General features: G+C 36.1%; 1 protein-coding gene across 1 annotated transcript; it reads right to left on the bottom strand.

Moving 5' to 3' along the window:
• Window positions 1–2340: 2340 nt before the first annotated feature.
• On the bottom strand, window positions 2341–23089 carry LOC143620757 (uncharacterized). Its single transcript, XM_077092383.1, has 5 exons — window positions 22916–23089; window positions 22672–22801; window positions 22483–22568; window positions 2913–2997; window positions 2341–2772 (listed from the first exon to the last, which is right to left on the bottom strand). The coding sequence occupies exons 2-5, from the start codon at window positions 22738–22740 to the stop codon at window positions 2674–2676; spliced, it is 339 nt and encodes a 112-aa protein (XP_076948498.1). The 5' UTR covers window positions 22741–22801; window positions 22916–23089; the 3' UTR covers window positions 2341–2673.
• Window positions 23090–25077: the final 1988 nt, after the last annotated feature.

Raw genomic sequence — 25077 nt, 5'->3', positions numbered from 1 at the left:
TCGAACTGATCCAAACCGGTTCGGTTTGGTTTGGTTCAGGTAAAACCGGTTTGATTGTAAAATACACAAACCGATATACGAACTGGCGGTTTGGGAACCGGTTTGGCATAAAGCGGTTTTAGAAATGAACCGGTCGGTTTCCGGTTAACTAGTTCCGGTATTTTTTACACCTCTAGAGGAAAAGATAACATACTAGGTCGCATACCAAAATTCTAGCGGGCGGGGTTTTGAATAGCGGACATACGGTTTGCTGTTTGCAATGTCGTCTTTGAGGATGCGGGGCACCCCAGTGCAAGGAAAAAATATTGACCCCTATATATTAAAATTATATTTGAAGAGAAACCAAAAAATGCTCGGATTAGTCTATTAGACAAAAAGACTAATACTTTTTGTTCTTTGAATTACACGAAATTGGAATTTTATAACTTTAGTTATGAACTTTTGCTTTAAAAAACTATATATTAGATATACATATAAGATAAAAGATCTTAATACAAACAAAGAAATTGGCCCAAGCAATAAAAAGAAAAGAAAATAATGTTGTAGCACATAAAATATGCAATACAAGTTCTGGAAAAATTGGCAAAAAGAGTGCAATTACCGGGATGTAAACAATGGAACATGCCATTTGAGCTACATGACATTTTTAGTTAATTTTTGTTTGTATCTAATTTATCTATTACATATCCTGGATTTTTTAATTTTAGGCCCTAAAATATTTGGGCCTTGTGTGGTTGCACGGCCCTTGGGCCAGCCATGGCTGTTTGTTCACAAATGTCTCATTAATTGTCTTTTTCTACAGTAGAACATAACACAAGTTTAGTCTTTTTTTCTTTTTTTTTTCTCTTAAGTTATTATGGATTATGGTTCTTTAATAAATCAAACATTTAGAAGTTGCAAAACACTACAATTCTATTTAATCGCAGGTTGAGGTCATGGAAAAATTAAGTTAATGTTAGACACAAGAGATTGTAGAGAGAAACTAAGGTGTGTATTGATCATAATATTCTTTACATTATACTAGCATAGAGCCCGCACGTTGTGGCGGGAACGCAACGGGAGTTTGGTCGGTAGCATGACAGTTTGTTATGGTAACGGGAATAAGCGACTGCAATTTATATTCGACATAGTTTATGGTACAAAAGATAATTTGTGAAACTTGACATGCAATTTGACTTTACTTGGTCAAAATGTATGCAAATATGCAATCTGTCGCATTAATAATTTGATGATTTGATTTGCTATACATTTATATATAATATGCAAATTCATACCAGAGACAAAGTGAACTCCGTTAACTTACAGTATTACAAGCATTACAATGTTAATTGATTTTGTAATTAACACATTAATTACATGTTACATCCTCTAAACTTCATAAAATGCCATTTAGTATCCAATGGCAGGGAAAAAAAACACAAACTTAAATCATCATTTTGCCTTCTTCACTTGAGGTGCTTCCATAAATAGATACTGCATAAGAGCATTCCCAACCCATTCCCTATATTATTGTGAGAAGAGTTTGTAAATTATAGGGTGAGGTATTGAGTGGTTGTGAGTGTAAAGTATAGGGTGGAGAAAGAAACGGTAGTGTTTTTTTGTAAATTTGGGGAAACTTTGTTTGTCCCTATTTATTTTTTAATATTTATTGAATTGGTTGTGAGTAGAGGAGATAGAAAACTGTAATGATAAAGGTATAAAGTAATATTATTTAATTGAACAGGAAAAATATGTAGTGTTTTGTAGTGTAATTATAAAGATAGAGATGAAGATCCGGATGAGAATGCTCTAAAACAACATTGATCACTCCTAAAACGATACAACTTTTGCATAAAATGAACAAAATTTAATCGCCAACATCTGAAATGATTTCTTGAAACATTTCAGAATACTCAGTTTCTTTGTCGTTTTAATTTAGGCCCATAAACTTTCAAAAGGTCATTGGGTACGAAATTTCCACGGTGTTAAAAAAACCAATCTAGTGTTTCTCACTCGAGTTGATAGTAAATATAGCGAAGTTGGAATTTGAGTGCAAGTCAATTTGATAATTTTGCACTTCTTTTTTCCAACTTAAGTACAAAATAACAAATTGGACCGACTTTGACCCACAAAAAGTCGAACCTTGACTACAAAACGGCTTCTGGTCAAAATGTGATCCAATCGGACTGGGTTCCGTCAAACGAATTTGAGAGAAAAGGAGTTCATGTGAAAATGGTCAACCTTATAAAAAAACCTGGTTCGGGTCAAAACGAGCCAGTTGAAAAATAAGTAATTCTAATTATGCAGTTTATTGTTTATTTCCAATTTAAACACGAAATAGCAATCAAGCTTTAACCAAATTTGACCACAAAAGCCCAACCTTGACGAAAAAGTCACCAGGAACCAGCTTTTTTCTTTGCTTCCAAAATTCTTATTCATCTATATTAAACGAGATGCACTTCACGATAGGGTCTGACGCAAAAAAAAATCAATGAAGAGTTTTATTTCTAACCAAAGTTGGGTGAATATTTAACATGGATGAGCACATTTTGCTAGCTTGGTCAGAATAGATAAGGTACAAACTAAATAAACAACAAATATGAAACTAAAACAATGACAGTAAAGGTTTATTAAATCTAAATGTGTTTTTGCTACTGGTGCATAAATAAGCATTTAGGAAATTATACATTCGACTCATAGACTCAAGAAAGAAACGAAGGGAGGGTGGGAGAAAGAAATGGGCAGAGGACATACAATAATGATATAATTTTCTTCCAAATCAGTCACAATAGGCTGCAAAAGAGATTGAATCACATGATTAGCTTGAATGAAAAGTTAAAAAAAAAAAAGCACAAACCTCCACTACTTCACTATTGTTATAAAAAAAGAAGCACAGACACACACATGAACAAACATATAGAGCAATAAATTACTATTGTTATAATGTTATTAACCAAATTCGCTTGATTTATTCCAGCAAAAATATCAAGAAAACTAATCGAACAAATTTGAATGGCTCTTAAACAAGCAGGAAAACATAACCGCATAATTAAGGAAGAAAATGATAAAGTTTTATTTAGAAATTTAAGGAGGCGGTAAAACACTAAGGTCATGATCGTGTCGTGTTTGTGGGTGAACACGACCCATATATTTATTCGCGTCAAAACCATCAACTCTTTTAACCCGAACGCGACCCATGTAACTTATCAAAACACCGCAAACAAGTCGATGGGTCATAATCAAGTTGTAAACAAGCTAAATGTAACTTTAAATAGCTTGACCTTAACATGACGAATGTACATACAAATGCAACCTACCCATCATCATCGTTGGATTTTTTATTTTAAGTTTTCGAGCCTTAACACTTGTTTTCTTTTTCAAATCCTCAATATGAAAAACTTAAATTATAATCAACCCTGTATATGATGAAGCAAGAAATATAGATTTGATGTTTTTAAATTGAATTCAATGGCTTTGAAACAAAAATCCAACCAAGAAATAGTTTTATAAAATGAATGTCTGTTAACAGTTTTGTTAATTTATTTAAAATGACAACTTTACCCTATTCTTAGGTAATCGGGCCCACGAAAAACAGCTCGATTGGAACACTAATGAATGTCTGCTAACAGTTCCGCACATATGAAACAACCAAACATTGTAGTAGTAGGTGCAACGCGCAGGTTCTCTGCGCGCGAACCAAGCCGATACCCTTTCAAAAGGGCCCGTTGTGACCCTAAGTAAACCGAAACCTTTTAAAAGCAGCATGTTTTGACATGAACCAAACCAAGAAAAACCGAATATTGAACTGAACCGGAATGCAAAACTGAATAACTGAAACTGACTTAAACGAAAACAAGGGGTCATGGTTGTTAGGTTAACCGAAAGTCGATTATAGTTATGATTTTGGGTAAAGACCCCTAATTTGAACCAAACAGCGCAACACTAAATAAATGAACCAAACCAACATGCATATGCGTGATATAAAATTTCAATCAATCAATCAATCAATCATACCTAGTGGAGTCCCACCAATAGCAAAACTATAAGTAGGGTCTGGGGAGGGTGGGATGTAGGCACACCGTACCTCTATCCAACGGGATAGAGAGGTGGCTTTCGGAGAGACCCTCAGCTCTTGACTACATATGTATGCGGCAATATAAAAGGAAATCAAAGTTCAACTATAGTATAATTGATAGTAGCACGTAGTAAAAATTATAATACTATATATATATACTATATATAGTAGCACGTAGTAAAAAAATATTATAATGGTGTGTGACCAAAAATAAGGTAAATAGAGGCCCCTATGGTATTCATTCACCCTAAAAATCCTTAACTTTAATTCTACTTCTCCAAGAATTCCTATCCCTAACCATGTCCTCTGAGAGATTTAGGTCTATCAAATCATGCCTAATCCTCTCATCCCACGTCATCTTAGGTCGTCCTCTACCCCTCCTCCCCTCTATAGTAATGTTTTCTACGGATCTAACCGGGTCCGTCGCCTGTCTTCTCTTCACATGTCCAAACCATCTCAATCTCCACTCTCTTATCTTGTCTGATATGTTAGCTACCCCTAATCTCTCTCGAAACACAAAGTTTCTTATTTGGTCTAACCTTGTGTGCCCACACATCCAGCGTAGCATTCTCATCTCTGCTACCTCCATCTTCCGCACGTGTGCCTTCTTGATGGCCCAACAAACTGTTCCATATAGCATTGCAGGTCTAACTGCTACCCTATAAAATTTTCCCTTTAGTTTAGTTGGGAAACTCTTGTCGCATAATATGCCTGTGGCTGCTTTCCATCTACTCCATCCTACTTGAACTCGATGGGTCACATCACTGTCTAATCCCTCATCGCTCTGAACAAATGATCCCAGATACTTAAACTTCGTTACCCGCGGAACCGGTTGCCTTTCAATGGTGATCTGGGTGTCCTCATTGTCATTTACTCCACCAAAATCACAGTGTAGGTACTCCGTCTTAGAGCGGCTAATCCGTAAACCTTTTGTCTCTAGGGTTGTTTGCCACTCTAGCCTCCTGTTTAGGTCTTGTTTTCTCTCAGCAAGTAACACAATATCGTCTGCGAACATCATGCACCACGGGAGCGTCCCCTGAATCGACTTTGACAACTCGTCAAAGACTACTGCAAACAGAAAAGGACTCAACGCAAAGCCCTAGTGAAGGCCTACCTCTACGGGGAAGAAGTCCATATCCCCCACGGGCGCCCGGACACTTGTTGCACTCCTAGTATACATATCCATAATTATCTCTATATATTTTCTCGGGACTCCTCTACCCTCCAAGCAATCCCAGAGCACTTTTCGTGGCACGCTGTCATAGGCCTTTTCTAGGTCAATAAACACCATATGCAGGTCACGCTTCTTCTCCTTATACTTTTCCATCAACCTTCTTAAAATGTGTATTGCCTCTATGGTGGAACGCCCCGGCATGAATCCAAATTGGTTTACCCTAACCTGAGTTTCTCGTCTAAGTCTAACCTCAATCACTCTGTCAGGTCCCGAATTTTGGATGGTCGATTCGTCTCGGATCTTAATCAATCATGTCATAACTCACACAAAATTAATCGTGTCGACAAGAGAGTTAATGACGGGTTGCTGTATTTAGAAAGATGACCGTTTGTTAAAGGCGGAATCAATAACAAACATACGGTTGCAATGAATATTCAAAGATCGAAGACACACACAGGATTCACTCAAAAGATTTCCATTTATATAATGTTAGTCATACAAAAGGAGTAATCGATTTAGGGTTTATAAGGAATCCTCGGACAGCCGTTACACACACAAAATATTTTCAATTAATGTGTCGTGTGTATTCTGTCTCTTCGTCTGTGTGTTGTTTTTTGGTGTCGTCCCCTTGGCGGCGTGCCCTAAATACTCTATTTATAGGCCTGCCAACCTAGGACAGCTGTCATTCCTTCTAGAAACCCTATCCGATAGTACATATTCAAATTACATATTCAAAAATAAAACTAAGTGTAAAACAAGTCTTCCGGGTAGGCTTTTCATTAAACTTCAGTCTCCGAGTACGCAGTGTACTCGGCCTTCCTTCAGACTTGGTAAACATAGAAGTGTACTCGGGATCAGTTTCCTGGTAGACTTTACTTAAAGAATATTTTACCAAGTAAAATATTCACCGAGTAGACTTCAATCTTCTTGGACTTATCAAACTTTGCTCGACAAATCCTTACGAGCAACCTTGTTCTTCTATGATCCTGTTCGGCTCATTGTCAGTTGAACAACTTATTGATAAGGCGTACTCGGGAGTACATACCTTACTTGAGCAGAACCTTACTCGAAATAACTTAGAGATATTCTATTAACTCATCAAGTATACTCGGACCATAATTATTAAAGAATACCTTGTCCGGTCTTCCAATCACTTGGCTTCATGGACTTGGTTGACCAAACCTTACTCGGAAGAGTAAAACACTTGGTCTTGAAGAACAACCCTGCTTGAAAAATTGAACCTTACTCGGATATGCTAAATCAATGATCCTTACTCGAAAATCACTAAAAAGCATACATTGCTCGGATATCCACTTAAGAAGACTATTTGAAGTAAACCTTGATCGGGAGGCAAAATCTCGTACTCGGCTAAGTAAAAGCTTACTCGAAGGTCCGAGGTGTGCTCGGATTCAATACTTAGCAGTTTCTGAGGAGGTTGAGAAGATTCCAATCTTCCATATTCTTCGTTTAGGTCAAATCTCCTCATTTGGGTCAAATTATTAACCCAACAATCTCCCTCTAGATTGGAACACCTCAGCTGACCCAAAACACTCTGTGGTTACATCCACTTAGCAAAATACACATCAAACTAAAAGTCAAATTTCATAATCAAATTACATAAGCAAAAGCTGTCCGAAGACATTACAAAGCAAAGCCTATTCTATCTCTTTTGTCTTTTCCTTTCATTGTAGGCTGCTTGTCTTCTCAGCTGGATTACAGATGCTGCTCTTTCTCTGAAGATATTGAGCACTTGGTAGTGAGTGTGTCCTTCTGGTATCACCAAGTCTCTTATATCTGTAAGATCATCATTGTGTAAGCATGTCAGATCTGCATCCTTTTTGATTGTTGCCAAGGCCTTTCCATCAGAGTTCCTCAGCACATAGTAACCAGTGTCTTCTTTGTATTCAACTTCAGTGATGACACCGTTCTTCTGCACTGTATAGTTTGGCCTTCTTATTCTTCTTCCCACTCTTATACACGTATCCATGTTGGACAGTGGATTCTGGTCATCTCGGATACTTATTTGGTAGTTCAATTCAGCTCTGTCCATTTTCTTCAGCTTTTCTGACCTTTTTGATCTGTGAAGTTGAATCATTCTCCAACTTCTTTTTTCTTTTAAAAACTTGAATCCCTTATCAGCTTCTTCATGTAGATACTTTGACAAGGCATTCATCTGTCTTCCTGCTGATCTGTCCCTGTTTCTGTAGTCATACAAGTGAAGAGACTCCATTCTTCTTAGCTGTTCTTCATTATAATCCCTGAAGTCACTTCTGACCACAATCTCTTTCAATAGCCTGCTCTCCATGATCACTTTAAGATAATTAGTGACTGAATCATAATACAGCTCTCTGGGTAGATCCACATTAGATTGTGGTCTTGTTCTTTGTTGTACTGAGCTGCTTGATTCTCCTCTTCCTCCTTGGCCTCTTTCTCTTGGGAATCTTTGATGGAATGGAGGTCTGATTGGGTGGATTTCCTTGGCTTTTCAGGACCCAAATTGAATACTTTCCTGTATGCACCTTCTACCATTTCAACTGGCCAATTCTCCATGTCTTTGATATTCTCCCCAGCTTTGTGAAGGTCATTCAGCATTTTGGCCATTTCTACAGTGTTTGCAAACCTAGCTGGCACAAATCTGCCTTCTGAAAAATATATTGGGTTTTCACCCTCCCTTAATACTTTCATCCATTTCTCCTTCTGGTACTCAAGTCAATATTTTCCAGTGCATTAAAATCAGCCTCAGTCATCCCCCTTTCATTTATCATTATGTTCCTCAATGTCCCAATCATCTCTTCATTTTCCCATGGAACAATCTCTTCATCATCAGGTTTAACCTCATGCTGTTCTGGCAGAGGGATTGGAGGTTGATCAGTTGTCTTTTCTTGTTCCATCTCCTTTTCCCTCACAGTCCTGAGTCTTCTTGTTCTTTTAGCAGGTGGCTCATCAGATGTTTCTTTTAAGATTGAGCTCTCAGTATAGACCTTTTTTAATTCTTTCTCTTTCCTTTTGAAATACTGGTCAAATACTGCCTCTTTACTTAGATTTCTTACAATCTCAGGCTTCATGCCTTTCTCAAGCAGGTATCCACACATACCATCATATTTCTTCTTTAACTCTTCCAATTCAACCTTATCATCCTGTTTTACAAACTTTTCTGAAACTATCTCTTTCTCACTGTTGTAAAGATCTTGAATTTGGTCAATAGTGTATTTTTCCAAGGTAGCTTCAGGATAGCCTCTAACTTTCAAATAAGTTTTATAATGCTCAGCATTTTTCTTTCTCTTCTCAACCTTCTTTAAGATTTCCTCTGCATTGATTTCAATGTTGCCTCTTTGAATATAAGTCTTTTCAGCTTGAGGGGTCTCAGCAGTGGAGCTTGTACCAACTTTCTCTCCTCCTTGATCAGGGTTGTCATCACCCTCTTCATCAGACTCCTCAGAGTCATCCTCCTCCTCATCTGATAAATCAATCATGGCATCTATTTTGGGTTCATCAGAGGCAGGATGATCTGGTTCATCATTATTTTCATTTTCATCAGAAACATTAACATCAGGGACCCCTGGTAATTTTTCTCCTGGTTTCAGTGTTTGTAAGGGGATTGCCCTGATTGGTTCATCATCCTCTGGGGTTTCCACATAACATTTATTCTTTTCATCCCATATACCCCTCCTATCAGCTCTTTCAGCTTCAGCCTGCTCAGCAGATCTCTTCATTCTTTGATAAGTCTTTTCAAAACTTCTTTCTGGCCAGTTACTAGTAGGGTTCTTTCTCAAGTCCTCTTTTACCTGTTCAGCCAATTTCTTGGCAGCCATAGATGCAATTGACTCACCAATTTCCTCAGGTATAATCATGTCAGTGTTTAGATTGGTTGATGGTTCAGCAGTCTCAGATTGTTGCTCCTGAAACTTGCTGACCACCCTTCCCAAAGAGTCATCAAACTCTTGATTTTTGTTCATATTTACCAAAATTTCAATCACCTCTTGATCTGCCACATCTTGAAATATCTCTTTTGCTACATTGGCTTCTTTGATCAATAGGTCCTGCTGTGCTAACTCTTCTTCTGTCAAGGAATGGGCAATTGCTTCCCTTTCCATTGACTCTTTAATAAGTCTTTCTTTCTCAGCAAGAGCAGCAGCAGCAGCAGTATCTACAAAGGATACATCCTTCTCAACATACACAATAGGTTCATCATCAGTTGCTACACCTTTTCCCTTTTCCTTCCTTTTCAGCACCTCTTCTTCATCCTCTTGCTCATCACTTCCAAACTCATCAATCTCTCTAAATAAGTTTTCCAACTCAGAGTCATGCTCTACCCTCTTGGAACTAGCTTCTTGATCATCATTTGGCTCGGTGTGTTCTAGTTCCTCAGTAGCAGCATTCACATTTACATTATCCACACTCATCTCCTCATCCACAATCTCAGTCAATTCTTCTGTAAGTACAACCTCTTCATCATCATTGGTTACTTCTTCTCTCACATCCATTACAGATTCATCACTGTCATCATACTCATTCATGATCATCTTCAAACCATCAACATTTTCAACACTTACAGCATCAGCCATAACCACATCATTATCATCTATATTCTCCCCCTGTTTTGGGGCAGCTAAGGTCTTCTCAACCTCCTACACTAGGGTTCGAATCATCAATCCAGCATCAGCTTACCTTTTCAATAACATTTCATTTTCACTAGTTAGCTCTTCATTCTTTCTTCTCAAATCAACATTCTCATCCCTAACCTCCTCAACTTGTCTTTTCAATTCATCATTTTCAAACATCAATTCAGCATTTCTTTGGAACATATCATCATGTGGACTTGTAGGGTTTTGATGTAGTAAATGATTCAAAGTCAGGTTGGTTGGTGGTAGGTGTTTGTGGTGTTGGTGATTGATGTGTGTATTGATGTGTAGATGTTTCTGGTTGGTCTAGGGTAAGGGTTTGAGGTGGTGTTTGATGTGGTGAGATTGGTGGTGGTGAGAGTGGTAGTGTTGGAATTGGTTGTTCAAGTTCTTCTCTTTGCTCCCCCTGTACAGGTGCCATAATCTCCATCTCCAAATCATCTCCATCGTCATTGCCATCAACATCATCATCAGAGTCTCCTTCAGCACTCTCATCATCACCCCCTTCTTCCTCCTCTGAGCTCAGCTCAAACACAGGCATTATAGCCAAATCATGGTTTAACAACCAGGGTAAAATTTCAAATGGAACATTTGCATTGAAGTTATTTGAGACACCTGGATTTTTTATTCTCTTGTATGCATCAGGATCTTGCAGTTTATGAGTGACTCCAATTGTTGGTAAATCTTGTAATGTGTTGTTGAAAATGATCTGCAGGAATCTTGGGTACTGTAAAAATCTTTTTCTTTCTGGTTTCTTCAGATTCCCCACTAACCCCTCAAAAATCATCTTTGAAAAATTAAATGGCAGATCAAAGATTGTTCCAATTGTGGCATTTGCTAGATCAAGACTCATCAGAGTCCATGATCCCTTCCTCGGAGCAAATCCATGAATAATGTGGTGAATCAGAAATCTGTACAGCATTGGAAATAAACCTTTCTGAAACTGTCCTTCATGGACATTTCCTTGATACCCCATCGTTTCTTTAAAAATCTTCAATAAGTGCTTTGTATTAAAGTTTATGTGATTGTGATCATCGTCATTCAGTCTTAAACACCTTCTTATCATCCTTTCAGTGATCTGAATCTCCTGTCTGGCCACGGTTGCTTCTATTCGTTTTCCATTCACATCGTCAACGAGCTTTGCTGATCTCCAGAAATCTAAGGAGTGATTTCTGTAAATAATTGGGCTTTCAGTGAGTGCAAAGCTGATGTTTGACCGCGCCATCCATAATATCATTCGAGCCATCGGTTCATTCTCTGGTGTCACATGTAGTAACGCGCACATATTGTGCTTTGGCTCAAAAACATACTTTGGCTCGTTGTCTGCCATATCTGTAATACATAAACAAACACATTCAAAGTGAAATTAGACATAAAGTTTAATACTTTAGACAATTTCAGTGTATAAAAATGAAGAAGATAGGGAGAAATCTTCAAGAACCTGCTCTTCGACAAATTTATAACCTAAACACATAAACAGAGTGTTAGTACTCGAATACATAATCAAGTCACATTACAATCTAATCGTGATCGGAAAACATAATATTTAATGCATACCGAGTCGGAATTAGAAGGCTGACAACAATTAGGGTTTGGATTAATGTTGAATTCGATAAGTCGGTTATGTTTCTTAGTGAGGAAGGATTTGCAGTGGAAGGAGAGAGAGATAGGGAAATAATGTTGAAAAATTTTCCTAAGTCCCTCTTTTATACTTATTTTGAAAGTGGGTTTTAAATGCCTTTTGTCCTCTTGTGAATTATTAGCTATTACCAGTAACATTATCCACTTGATATATCAAAAACATTTAATTTCATTTAAGATCATAAGACCTTACTCGAAGGCTTAATATATCCAAAGTCTACTCGGTCAACTTCCACTTACAAACCTTACTCGGTCAAACTTTACTCGAAATAATTTTCAATTTGGAATATACAAAGTTTGCCCGAATTCTTTTATTTTCAAACCATGCTCGATCAAGTAAATTAATTTAAAATTCAGACATAATGAAGAAAGCTTACCCGAAATACTTGATTTCTTGAGAAATTAATCACAAGGCAAATAATCAAATATAGTTATCAAATAAACATTCTCACTAAGAATCAATTAAGATCCTCACAAAGATTTCTCAAATTCAAATTAAAACTTATATAGCATGAACCCTAAGAAGAATCATAATCAATTTTATCATACTAACTAACATATTCAGGTAACACATTCATTCAAGTATGAATCTCTAAACAATTGTATCATACTGACTTACATATTCAGGTAACATATTCATTCAAGTATGCTCGTATACATAGTGTGTTCGAGCACTCTTTCAAATGTAAAGTGTGTTCGGACAACAATCTTATGTAAAGTATACCCGAATAACTTTCATATAGTACAAAGTGTGCTCGAAAAGAAATTCTAGCAGACAGTGTACTCGGAAAGTTAAAGTTTGAAATTACCAAGTATATTGAAGGAACACAAGTGTACCCGAAATATAAAGTGTGCTCGGAAAACAAAGTTTGCCCGAAAACACTTGTAATTTCAAAGAAATCATAACCACAAATATCACAGAGCATGCTCAAAATGAAATTAAACACATAAACATATAAGTGTGCTATAGTCTAAAATTTCATAGAGCTTGCTCGAAAATCCTAAGTTAGCACTAAGCTTGCTAGGATAAACACATTCAACCATCAGGTATTCCCTTGCTCGAGGAAACTCAACATATCAAACCATACTCGAAAAAAATGACAAACTTAAACAGTAACATCTAAGCGTGCCCGGAAAGATTAACAAGCCTTTCCTAACAAAATATTGACACAAAGCTTACTCTGTGTACTCACTTAAGTTCACAAAGTTTGTTTGGACACACAATCAGCATATAACATGCATAGCTTACTCGAAACTAGCATATAACATGCATAGCTTACTCGAAACTATACATATAACATGCATAGCTTGCTCGAAACAAGAATTTTCTTGTTAAAAGATAGCTATTTCAACACATAATCATCTCAAGACTTCAAGCTTACTCGGGAAAGTGAGTGCAACAGTGTACTCTACCCAAAAAGTGTAAACACTTCAAAGTATGCTCGAAAATCATAAAGTTAGTCAGAAATGACTAAGCTTACTCGGAAAGGTTGAGATTTTTCAAACCTTACCCGAAACAACATATTCACACATAAACAAGTCAAAAATGACTAAGCTTACTTGGAAAGTTTGAAAACTATCAAACCTTACCCGAAACAACATATTCACACATAAACAACTGTTTTGTACTCGAAAAAGGTTATAATTCATTAACCTTACCCGAAAATACATATTCAAACAGTTTGTGCTCGAGAAGGTTATAAAGCATCAAACCCTACTCGAACTTACATATTCACACATAATCAACTGTTGTGTACTCGGAAAAGTTATAATACATTAACCTTACCCGAAAATACATATTCAAACAGTTTGTGCTCTAGAAGGTTATAAAGCATCAAACCTTACTCGAACTTACATATTCAACCTATTTTAGGCAAAATGCAACACTTTTTGACTTAAACCACTTGTCAAAGACATTTCTAAGTTATGTATCATTTCAGAACATAGTTTAAGAGCAAATGGTGCAATTAGAGATCAAATTTCAGTTATAATTCATTTCAAAATAATTTCTTTATTAAACTGAAAAGATCTCAGGAATGGGATCATATTGACTAAGTAGCTATCTCATTACTTCACTCTCAACATTATTATGACAACTTAGATAGGTTAACAGCAGGTATAAACTTAGCATGATTTTCATCTCTTTGGTGATATGATTAAAGTTCAATTTGAGCATAATGCAATAATGGTCAACACTGTGCTATGATGCCTCATATCTCTTCTCAAAGCTTATTTGGCTTTCCCCAGATCACCCCAATTTGACTCCAACCTCCTGTATTTGGTCAAATGTAGTTTTTGTATGACAGAACTTATTATATTTTTGTATTTTTTTTGGATTCAAACAAATATAGAGGTTGAACGTTGGACTTACAGTTAGCAACATGCCTTTCATTCAAGATGAGACAGATTATGCCAACATCTTTGTAGTTCTTGTTGTAACCCTCTTGTTTGATAAAATATTTAAAACACTTATCAACTTTTGGTTGATTTATTCATTCTTCCCCTTGTTTTTGATATTTTCTCAAATTTTCTTAAAGCATGTTCTTTGTCATATTAAAAAAATGTTTCATTTTGGTTGACCAAATAACAACAGGCTCGTGTATGACTGGGTAATCACTTTTCTGCCGTATCATTCGGAGAGATCTATCTTGAGACATGCAAAACAACTATGCATCTCCACATAAAGATTAGCATATTCATTATGTTTATATCACCTTAGATTTTACATCATCATGGGAAAGTAACCATACATGTTAATGACTATACTAAGGCTTTTTTTTTGCCTAATAATTCCATATGAGCAGCTAAGTAGTCAATGTACTATCATTTCCCAAAAACACAGTTTAATATTCAATCACCCCAATATCTCTTTCTTATCAGGTTATGGCTATCCTGTTTTGACCAAAAGTGGTCAACAGGACCAAACATACATGTGAATATATGTCCTGTCAAAGTCAGAGTTATTGACATAGTTTTAAGTGAAGAAATAAGAAACAAGTCATAATTGCCCCAAATGCATTCAGTTCTCAGGTCAATGACTATCCTTTGAATCTGTAGAGATTAAAGGACCAAACATACACAAGTGCATGTCCTTCTAACTGGGCAAATGACATAATTTTCAGCAAAAATAACTACTTGAGACTTTCCCTTTAAAAAAATCCTTCTTTTAAGCTTCTTAAAAGCTTGAACTGAATAATCTTATCATATCTCCACACCATTAATCAACTTGCTCATGTTCTGACCAAAATATAGTATTTATGCAAAATTCATTATAAATTTCATTGAATCACTTAATTTTGACATAAAACACATTTTGACACAAACAGTTGCATCACACACTCAAATCTTAATCACTCTTAACAGCATCAAGAAAAACAGACTGTACTCTCATTCAATGTCTATCCTATCTTAACAACTTCAGAAGATCATATTAAGAACATATTCAAGTAACCATAAACATTGATTACTCATGACATCATATAAGCATTCAGTTTCACCTAAACAGATCAAACTACCTATCATAACATCAGATCAGTTAACATGATAGTCAAGAATTACCATCAATTTCAAGCAAATTGCACAGATAGTTACTTAAGCACCTATCAGTTAACATCAAACTTGTGACATACTCAAAACATATTCAATCAACATTCAGTTGAAACATATTCAATATGTGTAATCTCTAATAAAATAATCAGTTATCACAGAGAGACACACATACAAACAGTTAAGTTACATAACATTTAACATGCTCAGTAACATTTTCAGTAACTTACTCAGTAACATATTCAGCAACATATTCAGCAAGTGTAACCTCTAATAAAATTTTCAAGTAGCACATAGAGGTACCCAACCAAGTACACATCCTTAATCAGATTTCATCAGAGTTGATCATCCCCAGGGCTTTCAAAAGAAAGTTGAATCTGGTTCTATCAAGTGGTTTGGTGAATATGTCAGCCAAATTATCACTTGTATCAACTCTTTGCATTTCAATCAAACCTTTTTCACTGCAATCTCTGATGAAGTGATGTATGATTTCAATGTGCTTAGTCTTAGAATGTTGCACAGGATTCTTAACAGTAAAATATGCAGCAGTATTATCAATCAGAATAGGGGTGTTTAGAAAATTCAAACCATAGTCCAGCATCTGATTTTGAATCCAGAGAACTTGTGCACAGCAGGCAGATGCAGCAATATATTCAGCTTCTGCAGTGGAGATTGATACTGTAGTCTGTTTCTTGCATTGCCATGACACTAGCCTTTCTCCCAAAAACTGGCATCCCCCTGATGTTGACTTTCTACTCATATTGCATCCATCATAATCACTGTCTGTATATGCAATCAGATCAAAGTATTGGTTCTTTGGATACCAAATCCCTAAGTCTGATCTTCCCTTCAAGTATCTGAATATTCTTTTCACAGCATTCATGTGGGAGACTTTTGGATTTGACTGGAACCTAGCACACACACACACAGCAAACATGATATCTGGTATTGTTGCAGTCAGATACATCAGAGATCCAATCTTGGCTCTGTATTCATGCTCATCAACTGACTCCCCCTTTTCATCAGCTATCATCTTTTCTTTGGTGTCCATTGGAGTTGAAGCAGTCTTGTAATCATGACAGTTGAACTTATTCAAAATGTCCTGCACATACTTAGTTTGGTGAATGAAGATCCCTTCAGCCTTTTGTTGAACCTGCAGTCCCAAAAAGAAGTTCATTTCACCCATGGAACTCATGTTGTACTTGGAGTTCATCACCTCTTCAAACTCCAAACACATATTTTCATTTGTTGATCCAAAGATGATATCATCAACATAGACTTGTAAAAGCAGCAAATCTGACCCTTTTCTTTTGTAGAAGAGTGTCTTGTCAATGGCTCCCCTTGTGAAACCATTTTCAAGTAAATGAGTTGATAGCTCATCATACCATGCTCTAGGAGCCTGATGCAATCCATAAAGGGCTTTGTTTAACTTATACACCCTGTTTGGATACATGGGATCCTCAAAACCTGGTGGTTGAGCCACATACACTTTTTCATCAATCTTTCCATTTAAGAATGCAGATTTAACATCAAGCTGGAATACTCGTATGTTCTTTGAGTCAGCATATGCAAGGAAAATTCTTATGGCTTCCAGTCTTGCAACTGGTGCAAACACTTCCTCAAAATCTATCCAGTCTTGCTTTGTTCTTAATCACCAAACCCCGTTCATCCCTTTTGTTTCTGAATACCCATTTGGTTCCAATTTCATATCTATCATGTGGCTTGTCTACAAGATCCCATACATGTAAATCTCTAAACTGGGCCAATTCCTCTTGCATAGCCTCTACCCAACTATTGTCTTTTAAAGCTTGAGCAATATTCTTTGGTTCTAATTGGGATAGAAAGCAAGAGTAAAGACAGATGTTTGCTATCTCAGAATGACTCCTTGTTACTCTTTCATGCAAGTCACCAATGATATTTTCAGCAGGATGATTCTTTTCAACAGTAGGAGTTTGTATTATCATATTTGTAGACAGATTTGTGTCAAGATTTGATTCATTAAGTTCAGTTTCTTCAATGACCAAATCAGCTTCTGCATCATGAAACTCTGGTGCTTCATCATTGGTTTGTCCTGAAGTAGATGCACCATTGTTTCCCAGATTCAAGCTTTGAAACAAGTCTTGAAATCTTGCTGTTGTTGCAGCTTCATCTTCATTTGATTGGTTGCCTGTGTCACTCCCATTCTGAACATGATCATTTTGTACATTAGGACTATCTTGACTTGTTATCTCCTGATCTTGTTCAATTGCATTTCTTGAGGAGCTCTTCACAAAAGTGTATTCCTTTTCTTTTCTAGCAACCTTCTTCCACAATTCTTCCAAGTCCAGTTCTTTCTTCTTATTCTCTTCAATCACACTGGTCTTGTAGAATGAATCATCAAAGTCTTCAGAATAAATCTTGAATGACTTTATTAGTTTCTCATGATCAAACAGCCATGTTGCACCACTGACTGTGTTGAATTGATTCTCATTAAAAATAATGTCAGATGACTCTATCACACTCATGTGATCTTTCACATATACTCTGTATGTCTTTGAGTGAGTAGAATATCCAACAAAGAAACAATCTAGTGACTTAGTTTGAAACTTGTTCAAATAATCTCTAGTGTTCAATAGAAAACATTTGCAACCAAAGGGCTTGAAAAACTTGATGTAAGGCTTTCTGTTATTGAAAATTTCATATGAAGTCTTGTTATGCCTTTTGTTTACAAGTACCCTGTTCTGAACATAACATGCTGTATTGATTGCTTCAGCCCAAAAAGTGATAGGCAAATTTGCATCAGCCATCATGGTTCTGGCAGCTTCTATCAAAGTTCTTTTTATTTCTTTCTGCTACACCATTTTGTTCAGGAGTTCTAGGAGCTGAGAATTGTTGAAATATTCCTTTCTTTATGCAGAATTCTTCCATAACTCCATTTTTGAACTCTGTACCATTGTCACTTCTCATCATTTTGACTTTCTTATTCAGCTTGTTCTCAATCATTGTAACACAACCCATAATCAACTCAGCAGACTCATCCTTGGTACTTAGGAAATAGACCCAAGTATATCTTGCATACTCATCAATGATTACCAGACAATATCTTTTCTTTCCAATACTTGGCACACTCACAGGACCAAAAAGATCCATGTGAAGTAACTCAAGTGGTTGATCAATTGAATTGATGAGCTTTGTCTTATGAGTAGACTTGTGTTGCTTGCCCTTTTGACATGAATCACAGTGATCATCAAACTTAAATTCTCTTGTAGGTAAACCAATCACATGTTCACCCTTGACCAGTCTATTCATGTTCTTTAAGTTTACATGACACAATTTCCTATGCCACAATTTTGATTCATTTTCAGTGGCTTTGGAAACAAAACATGCACCACCTCTTGAAATGGCTTCTTTCATATTCAACTCATATAAGTTGCCATTTCTGGGTGCCATCATCATAATCATCTCAGGTGGAATCACAAATTCAGGTTTTAAGATGAAGCAATGAGAATCATCAAAACTAACTTTGTAACCTTTATCACACATCTGTGATATGCTCAGAAGATTGTATTGAAGTCCCTCAACATGAAACACATTATCAAATGACACCTTTCCATTTGTCAAGATTCCTTTACCCACAATATTTCCACCATTTTCATCACTCCCAAAGGCAACAGGACCTTCATATTTCTCTTCATAGTTCACAAGTGACCTCTTGTCACAAGTCATGTGCCTAGAACAACCACTATCCATATACCATATGTCATTCAATGGAGTGGCCTGTTCCTGAGAGGAGGTTCCCTTTTCTTTCTCAATTATGGCCATGAATGCCACATTTTCCTTCCTGATTTCATCAGCAATATCCTCTTCATGACTGCTCCAATCAAAGCTTCCTTCATGTTGTGTAGTCACTGCCACATTTCCTTGATTTCTGATCTGATTTTGATTTGCTGGAACAGTGTTGTTTTGACTATTTTGAGTTCCTTGAAGGTTTTGATTGTGATTCATTTGAGGCTGAAATCCTTGACTCTGTTGCATGTTCTGTTGTTGATTGTTCATTTGAGACTGAAAGTTATTGAAGTTTGGATTGAAGTTTGGATTGTAACTGCTGTTGTTGTTGAAATTGTTCATCTGATTGTTGTTGTTGTTGTTGAATCTTGGTTGATTTAGCTGGTAATGCTGGTGACCTCTAGATTGATTGTTTTGATATTGAGGTTGACCTCCTGGTTGTTGATTCTGAAATTGATTCATCTGAAAATTTCTTGGTTGATTGCATTCTCTTGCAAAATGACCAGGTTGCTGACAATTGTAGCATATAGCTTTTGACTTGTCAAACCCAATCCTGTCATTTGGACCAGAAACCAGAGATCTACCAGTTCTGTTGTACAGTCTTCTACTTCTCAATCCCAACATGGCAGCTTGCCATTTCAAATCCATATCTTCTAAGTCATCTGCATCAATCTGTTCTAAATCATCTTGAACCACACTTGTGTGAATCATGTTCTTTGCAACAAATGCATTATATGACTCAGTGAACATAGAAAACAAAGCTTGTGTCTCATTGCTTTGAACATGTCCTGTTCCAGGGTTAGGAACATTTCCATTAGACACAGAGGCAGAGTCAGAATCATCAATCAATTGCACATTGAACCTTTGCTGATTTCCTTGAGTGCTTGTGCTACCCCCAATGAAAGATTTTGGAGTCACAACATTATGTTCAGCTGGTTCTTCTATTATGGGAATCTGCTGTTGGTTCTTGATAGACAGATTTCCCATTGGTGCAGTTAAAGCATTTGAAACATGAAAACTTGGTCTATCTTCCTTGATCATCTCATTCTCAATCATTTCAAGTTCAGCAGCTTGAAGAAAACATACCACATCATCCAATTTCAATTCATTGAAATTCTGCTTTTGAATGATGAATTTGCAAGCAGTATACTATTCTTTTGGCATTGAGTTGAGCAACTTTGTATTCAAATCAAAGTCAGTCATTACATAATCAGTTGTTCTCAACTCATTCACAATACTCAGAAAACGTTCTAGTATTGACTTCAACCTTTCTTCATCTCTATACTTGAACCTTTCCAAATGTTGTTTCAGTCTTTGCTTCTTAATGTTCTTCAATTCAGTGTTCCCTTCATACATCTCAAGGATGGCATCATACATTTGTTTGGCAGTTGTGTGATGAGCCACCTTGGTCAGAATCTCCCAAGACAAACCTAGCTTAATCATAGCCAAGGCTTTGTCATCCACTTTTCTCATCTTTTCTCTTATAGCAGCAGTTGCAGTAGCATTTGCACCTTCTTCAACAGTAGTTTGTGGATCATTCTTGATGGAGTTCCACATATCAATGTCATTGTAGCATACGGCTGCTTCAAAGAGTACCTTCCATTTGATAAAGTTTTCATGTCCATACAACCTAGGTATCTTGTTAGTAGACACCTATTGTTCCTCATATCCAGACATTTTGAGAAAACAAAAATCAGTTTCTTATAAAAAAGTTTCAAAATAATCAGATCTGAAACCAGAATGCTCAGATCTGATGTGTCTGATGTGATTAGAACAAGATTTAGATATAAAGACTAAAACTTTAAATGAAACAAGGAAGAGAAAACACCGAAAAAATTGTAGATCTGGAAGAAAAATGAAAAACAGGGCTGCTGACGTCACAAATCAATCGAACAGTGCTCTGCTTACGTTATTCTTCTTCAAATCTTCAATCAGCAACAATCTTTATAAAAAATAGCAGTAACAAGCTCTGATACCACTTGTCATGTCCCGAATTTTGGATGGTCGATTCGTCTCGGATCTTAATCAATCATGTCATAACTCACACAAAATTAATCGTGTCGACAAAAGAGTTAATGACGGGTTGTTGTATTTAGAAAGATGACCGTTTGTTAAAGGCGGAATCAATAACAAACATACGGTTGCAATGAATATTCAAAGATCGAAGACACACACAGGATTCACTCAAAAGATTTCCATTTATATAATGTTAGTCATACAAAAGGAGTAATCGATTTAGGGTTTATAAGGAATCCTCGGACAGCCGTTACACACACAAAATATTCTCAATTAATGTGTCGTGTGTATTCTGTCTCTTCGTCTGTGTGTTGTTTTTTGGTGTCGTCCCCTTGGCGGCGTGCCCTAAATACTCTATTTATAGGCCTGCCAACCTAGGACAGCTGTCATTCCTTCTAGAAACCCTATCCGATAGTACATATTCAAATTACATATTCAAAAATAAAACTAAGTGTAAAACAAGTCTTCCGGGTAGGCTTTTCATTAAACTTCAGTCTCCGAGTACGCAGTGTACTTGGCCTTCCTTCAGACTTGGTAAACATAGAAGTGTACTCGGGATCAGTTTCCGGGTAGACTTTACTTAAAGAATATTTTACCAAGTAAAATATTCACCGAGTAGACTTCAATCTTCTTGAACTTATCAAACTTTGCTCGACAAATCCTTACGAGCAACCTTGTTCTTCTATGATCCTGTTCGGCTCATTGTCAGTTGAACAACTTATTGATAAGGCGTACTCGGGAGTACATACCTTACTTGAGCAGAACCTTACTCGAAATAACTTAGAGATATTCTATTAACTCATCAAGTATACTCGGACCATAATTATTAAAGAATACCTTGCCCGGTCTTCCAATCACTTGGCTTCATGGACTTGGTTGACCAAACCTTACTCGGAAGAGTAAAACACTTGGTCTTGAAGAACAACCCTGCTTGAAAAAGTGAACCTTACTCGAATATGCTAAATCAATGATCCTTACTCGGAAATCACTAAAAAGCATACCTTGCTCGGATATCCACTTAAGAAGACTATTTGAAGTAAACCTTGATCGGGAGGCAAAATCTCGTACTCGGCTAAGTAAAAGCTTACTCGAAGGTCCAAGGTGTGCTCGGATCCAATACTTTGCAGTTTCTGAGGAAATTGAGAAGATTCCAATCTTCCATATTCTTCGTTTAGGTCAAATCTCCTCATTTGGGTCAAATTCTTGACCCAACACATTCTTTCCCATAGCTTCATAGTATGGCTTAGTAGTTTGATTCCTCGGTAGTTACCACAGCATTGGGCGTCGCCTTTGTTCTTATAGATAGGAACTACAACGCTGCTCCTCCACTGGTCTGGCATCTTACCAGATTTGAGGATAATATTGAACAAAGTAGTTAACCAAATGACTCCTTCCTCTCCCAGACACTTCCACACCTCGATGGGTATGTTTTCTGGGCCAACCGCCTTAGCCCTTCCCATCCTCCTAAGTGCAGTCTGCACCTCTTCCCGTGTGATTCGTCGACAGTAGCAGTTATTCGGTTGTTGTCGTTGGGAGGTTGTGTCGTCATATTCTTCTTGGAAATCTCTCCCATTGTTAAAAATATTGTGGAAGTAGGTTTGCCATCATAGCTTGATGTCATGCTCTTTGACCAATAATAATAATACTTATAATAATAATAAAACCTCACTGGATGCAAGTGGCCTCTAACAAAGTTACACCAGCAAAGCCCAGCGATCCTCACACTACAAAAGTTGATTCTTGTTATAACCTGTGCAAGCATAATATGTTAAAATTAGGAAGCTTATACCAATCATTTCAATTATTTGTCAAAATTCTTTTACATAATCTCAATTACTATATTATCCACATACCCGGTGCAACTTTACATTAACCATCTTCTGTTCATCAAGCTGCAACAATTGTGATTTTACATTAGCCATCTTCTGCTCAAACTCATACTCTTTAACCGGTACTTTTGTAGTCTAAACCAAAACACCAGACCTACATATTAGAAACAAATTGGTTGGTTCGTATACACACCAAAATAAAAAATTATAAGTTATAAAGCATTGATGAAATTATTATTATTATTATTATTATTTTTCAACCCAAAACCTTGAAGTAACAAAGAATGTAACTCTTCTAAAACCATCCTCTATAGCATCATCATAATCCTCGAATCTTGATTCCAATATGAACATCTATACTCAAGAAAAAAGTCGCATTAGTTGATAGTCATATGAAATAATGTTTGTAAATTTCTAGTACAATATCTCGTTGGCTTCAATTGATTTAACTATATATTAAAAAAAGTGTAAAAAGAAAGGTTCAGTTCATGATACCCTCTCTAAAACTGGACAATTCATTTTTGGACTCAAAAGAAGATCAACGTGGTAGCAGGTTGGGGTTCAATTTTACCTATTGTGCTCCATATCTTGTGTCGTAAGAATAAGCTTGATCAGAAAGAAACCCTAAATTGTTAATCTGGATAACTTGACATTTACCTGAAAAGTATGTTAAAATAATTTTGTCAACACGAATGTTGGTGAGTTTCTCAATTAAAAACCACGATGTAACAGTTCTCGACTTTATACCCATTTATTCATCATTCTTATCAATGATAATTTTCATTATTCACCATTCTTATCAATGAGAATTTAGTTTTCCACATTTCCAAACATAGCTATATATTTCTTAAACAAAACGTGTTAGTTGTAAACGAGCAAAGAGTACAACACATGTATATCAATATGATAAACCTGATACATACCAAAATCAAAATATTCTCACCTTTTCAACCAGAGCGACTGGAAGAGTGGGGTGGGGGGCGTCGCCCCGATAGATCTACCAATATTTTTAGGCCCTTTCTCTCTAGGTTAATGGTTTTTCTTTTCATAATGACTCATCCCATTTAACACAATTTGTAAAATATATAGTCCTTCCTTTACATACTTTTCCCCCAAAACATTTATAAATCAATAAAACGAGGGGATTTATGAGAAAACTCACCTTTGCCTAAGCTCAAATAACATTTATGTGTGATAATATGCCAATCAACGTCAAGATCTTATTAATAGTCATCCAAATGATAACCAGATTTCTATTTTAATACCAAGTATATTAACACATAAACATATACACAAATGGAATCCTATCATAACTTAATTTATTTATCCTCACGTGTCTTATTTATTGTAATTTTAATAACTAAATTACAAACTTTTATTGTTTAGGAAAAATCTCAGCTGAATCGAATGTCTTAAAATATCTTATAAATATATTGGAACACCATAGTTTCAAATAATCGTTGTAAACTAATATATGATTTTGAAACTACACTTGGACGTTGTTTAATAAAAGTATATATAGTTATTTTAAAATATAATATTCTTTTATTAATAGACGAGTGTTTGAATTCTGACAAATATATTATATACCACTTTCTTAACAAAACATAATATAATCGTTATTATTATTTATACCGAAACGTGTTATATTAATATTCTTAATATAAAAACTTTGTTTTCATATTTATATAAAAAAATTACATTTTCTAAAAGTATATATTTATTTTTAATATTAATTGTGGTCACTATCCGGATAAACTATTTCAGTCCAAATATCGTGTTTATAAATATATACAAACGCACGGAATCGTCCAAGTCTCAGTTGTACCATTTTTATCACTCGATATTATCTAGCGGTTTTCAAAATAATTATTAACATTTTGTCCAAGTTATTTTCGATAACAATATTTATATTAATTTCTTGTTATCTATCTTTTTCAACACTTAAAGATATACCTCCTCGCGTACGGTGCGAGTCTATAAATCTGCTCAAAACCCGCATGCAATGTGATCCGGGTATACCAACGCGTTCATTTTTGTGGCATGAACATTTCTCCGGTCTCGGATCGTCCATACGATACCTCAAAACCTACATGCAACTCATTTTAAGAAACTATTTTCGTTCTAAAATTTGACCAGTAACTTACGAAGCTTATAACTCACCATCTAAACTTCTGATCATTGATCCCATTGGTGGAATCAAATATCTATATGTTAGGAAGGTTCACCGAAAATTTCAACTCGATCAAATGGTCAGATCTCCGGAAATCTGCATTTCTTTAGAGCTGTGTTTTCAAAATCCGCCCAGCGAGCTGAACACTCAAACGGGTTTAGAAACCTAACTTAGGCAACTCCGATCCTCATCTCCACTGTTCAAAATGATTATCTATGGGTTATGAACCCTCTGTAAAAATATCAAGATGATCGGAC

The sequence above is a fragment of the Bidens hawaiensis genome, unplaced genomic scaffold (genome assembly GCF_021521415.1).
Source record: "Bidens hawaiensis isolate Kalapana, Puna unplaced genomic scaffold, B.hawaiensis_p1.1 tig00002631_1, whole genome shotgun sequence".
In the NCBI taxonomy this organism is placed as follows: Eukaryota; Viridiplantae; Streptophyta; class Magnoliopsida; order Asterales; family Asteraceae; genus Bidens; species Bidens hawaiensis.
The sequence above is the reverse complement of the archived record's forward strand: the minus strand, read 5'-3'. Positions and strand labels throughout refer to the sequence as shown.

What these genes read in the sequence shown, in the direction of transcription:
- LOC143620757 (XM_077092383.1), bottom strand. Translation starts at nt 22,740, where the DNA reads ATGGCTAATGTAAAATCACAATTGTTGCAGCTTGATGAACAGAAGATG. An exon ending in TTAATGTAAAGTTGCACCGG is followed by an intron (nt 22,569 to 22,671) that starts GTATGTGGATAA and finishes ATGCTTGCACAG; the next exon opens with GTTATAACAAGAATCAACTT. An exon ending in GGCCACTTGCATCCAGTGAG is followed by an intron (nt 2,998 to 22,482) that starts GTTTTATTATTA and finishes TGCTTGTTTAAG; the next exon opens with AGCCATTCAAATTTGTTCGA.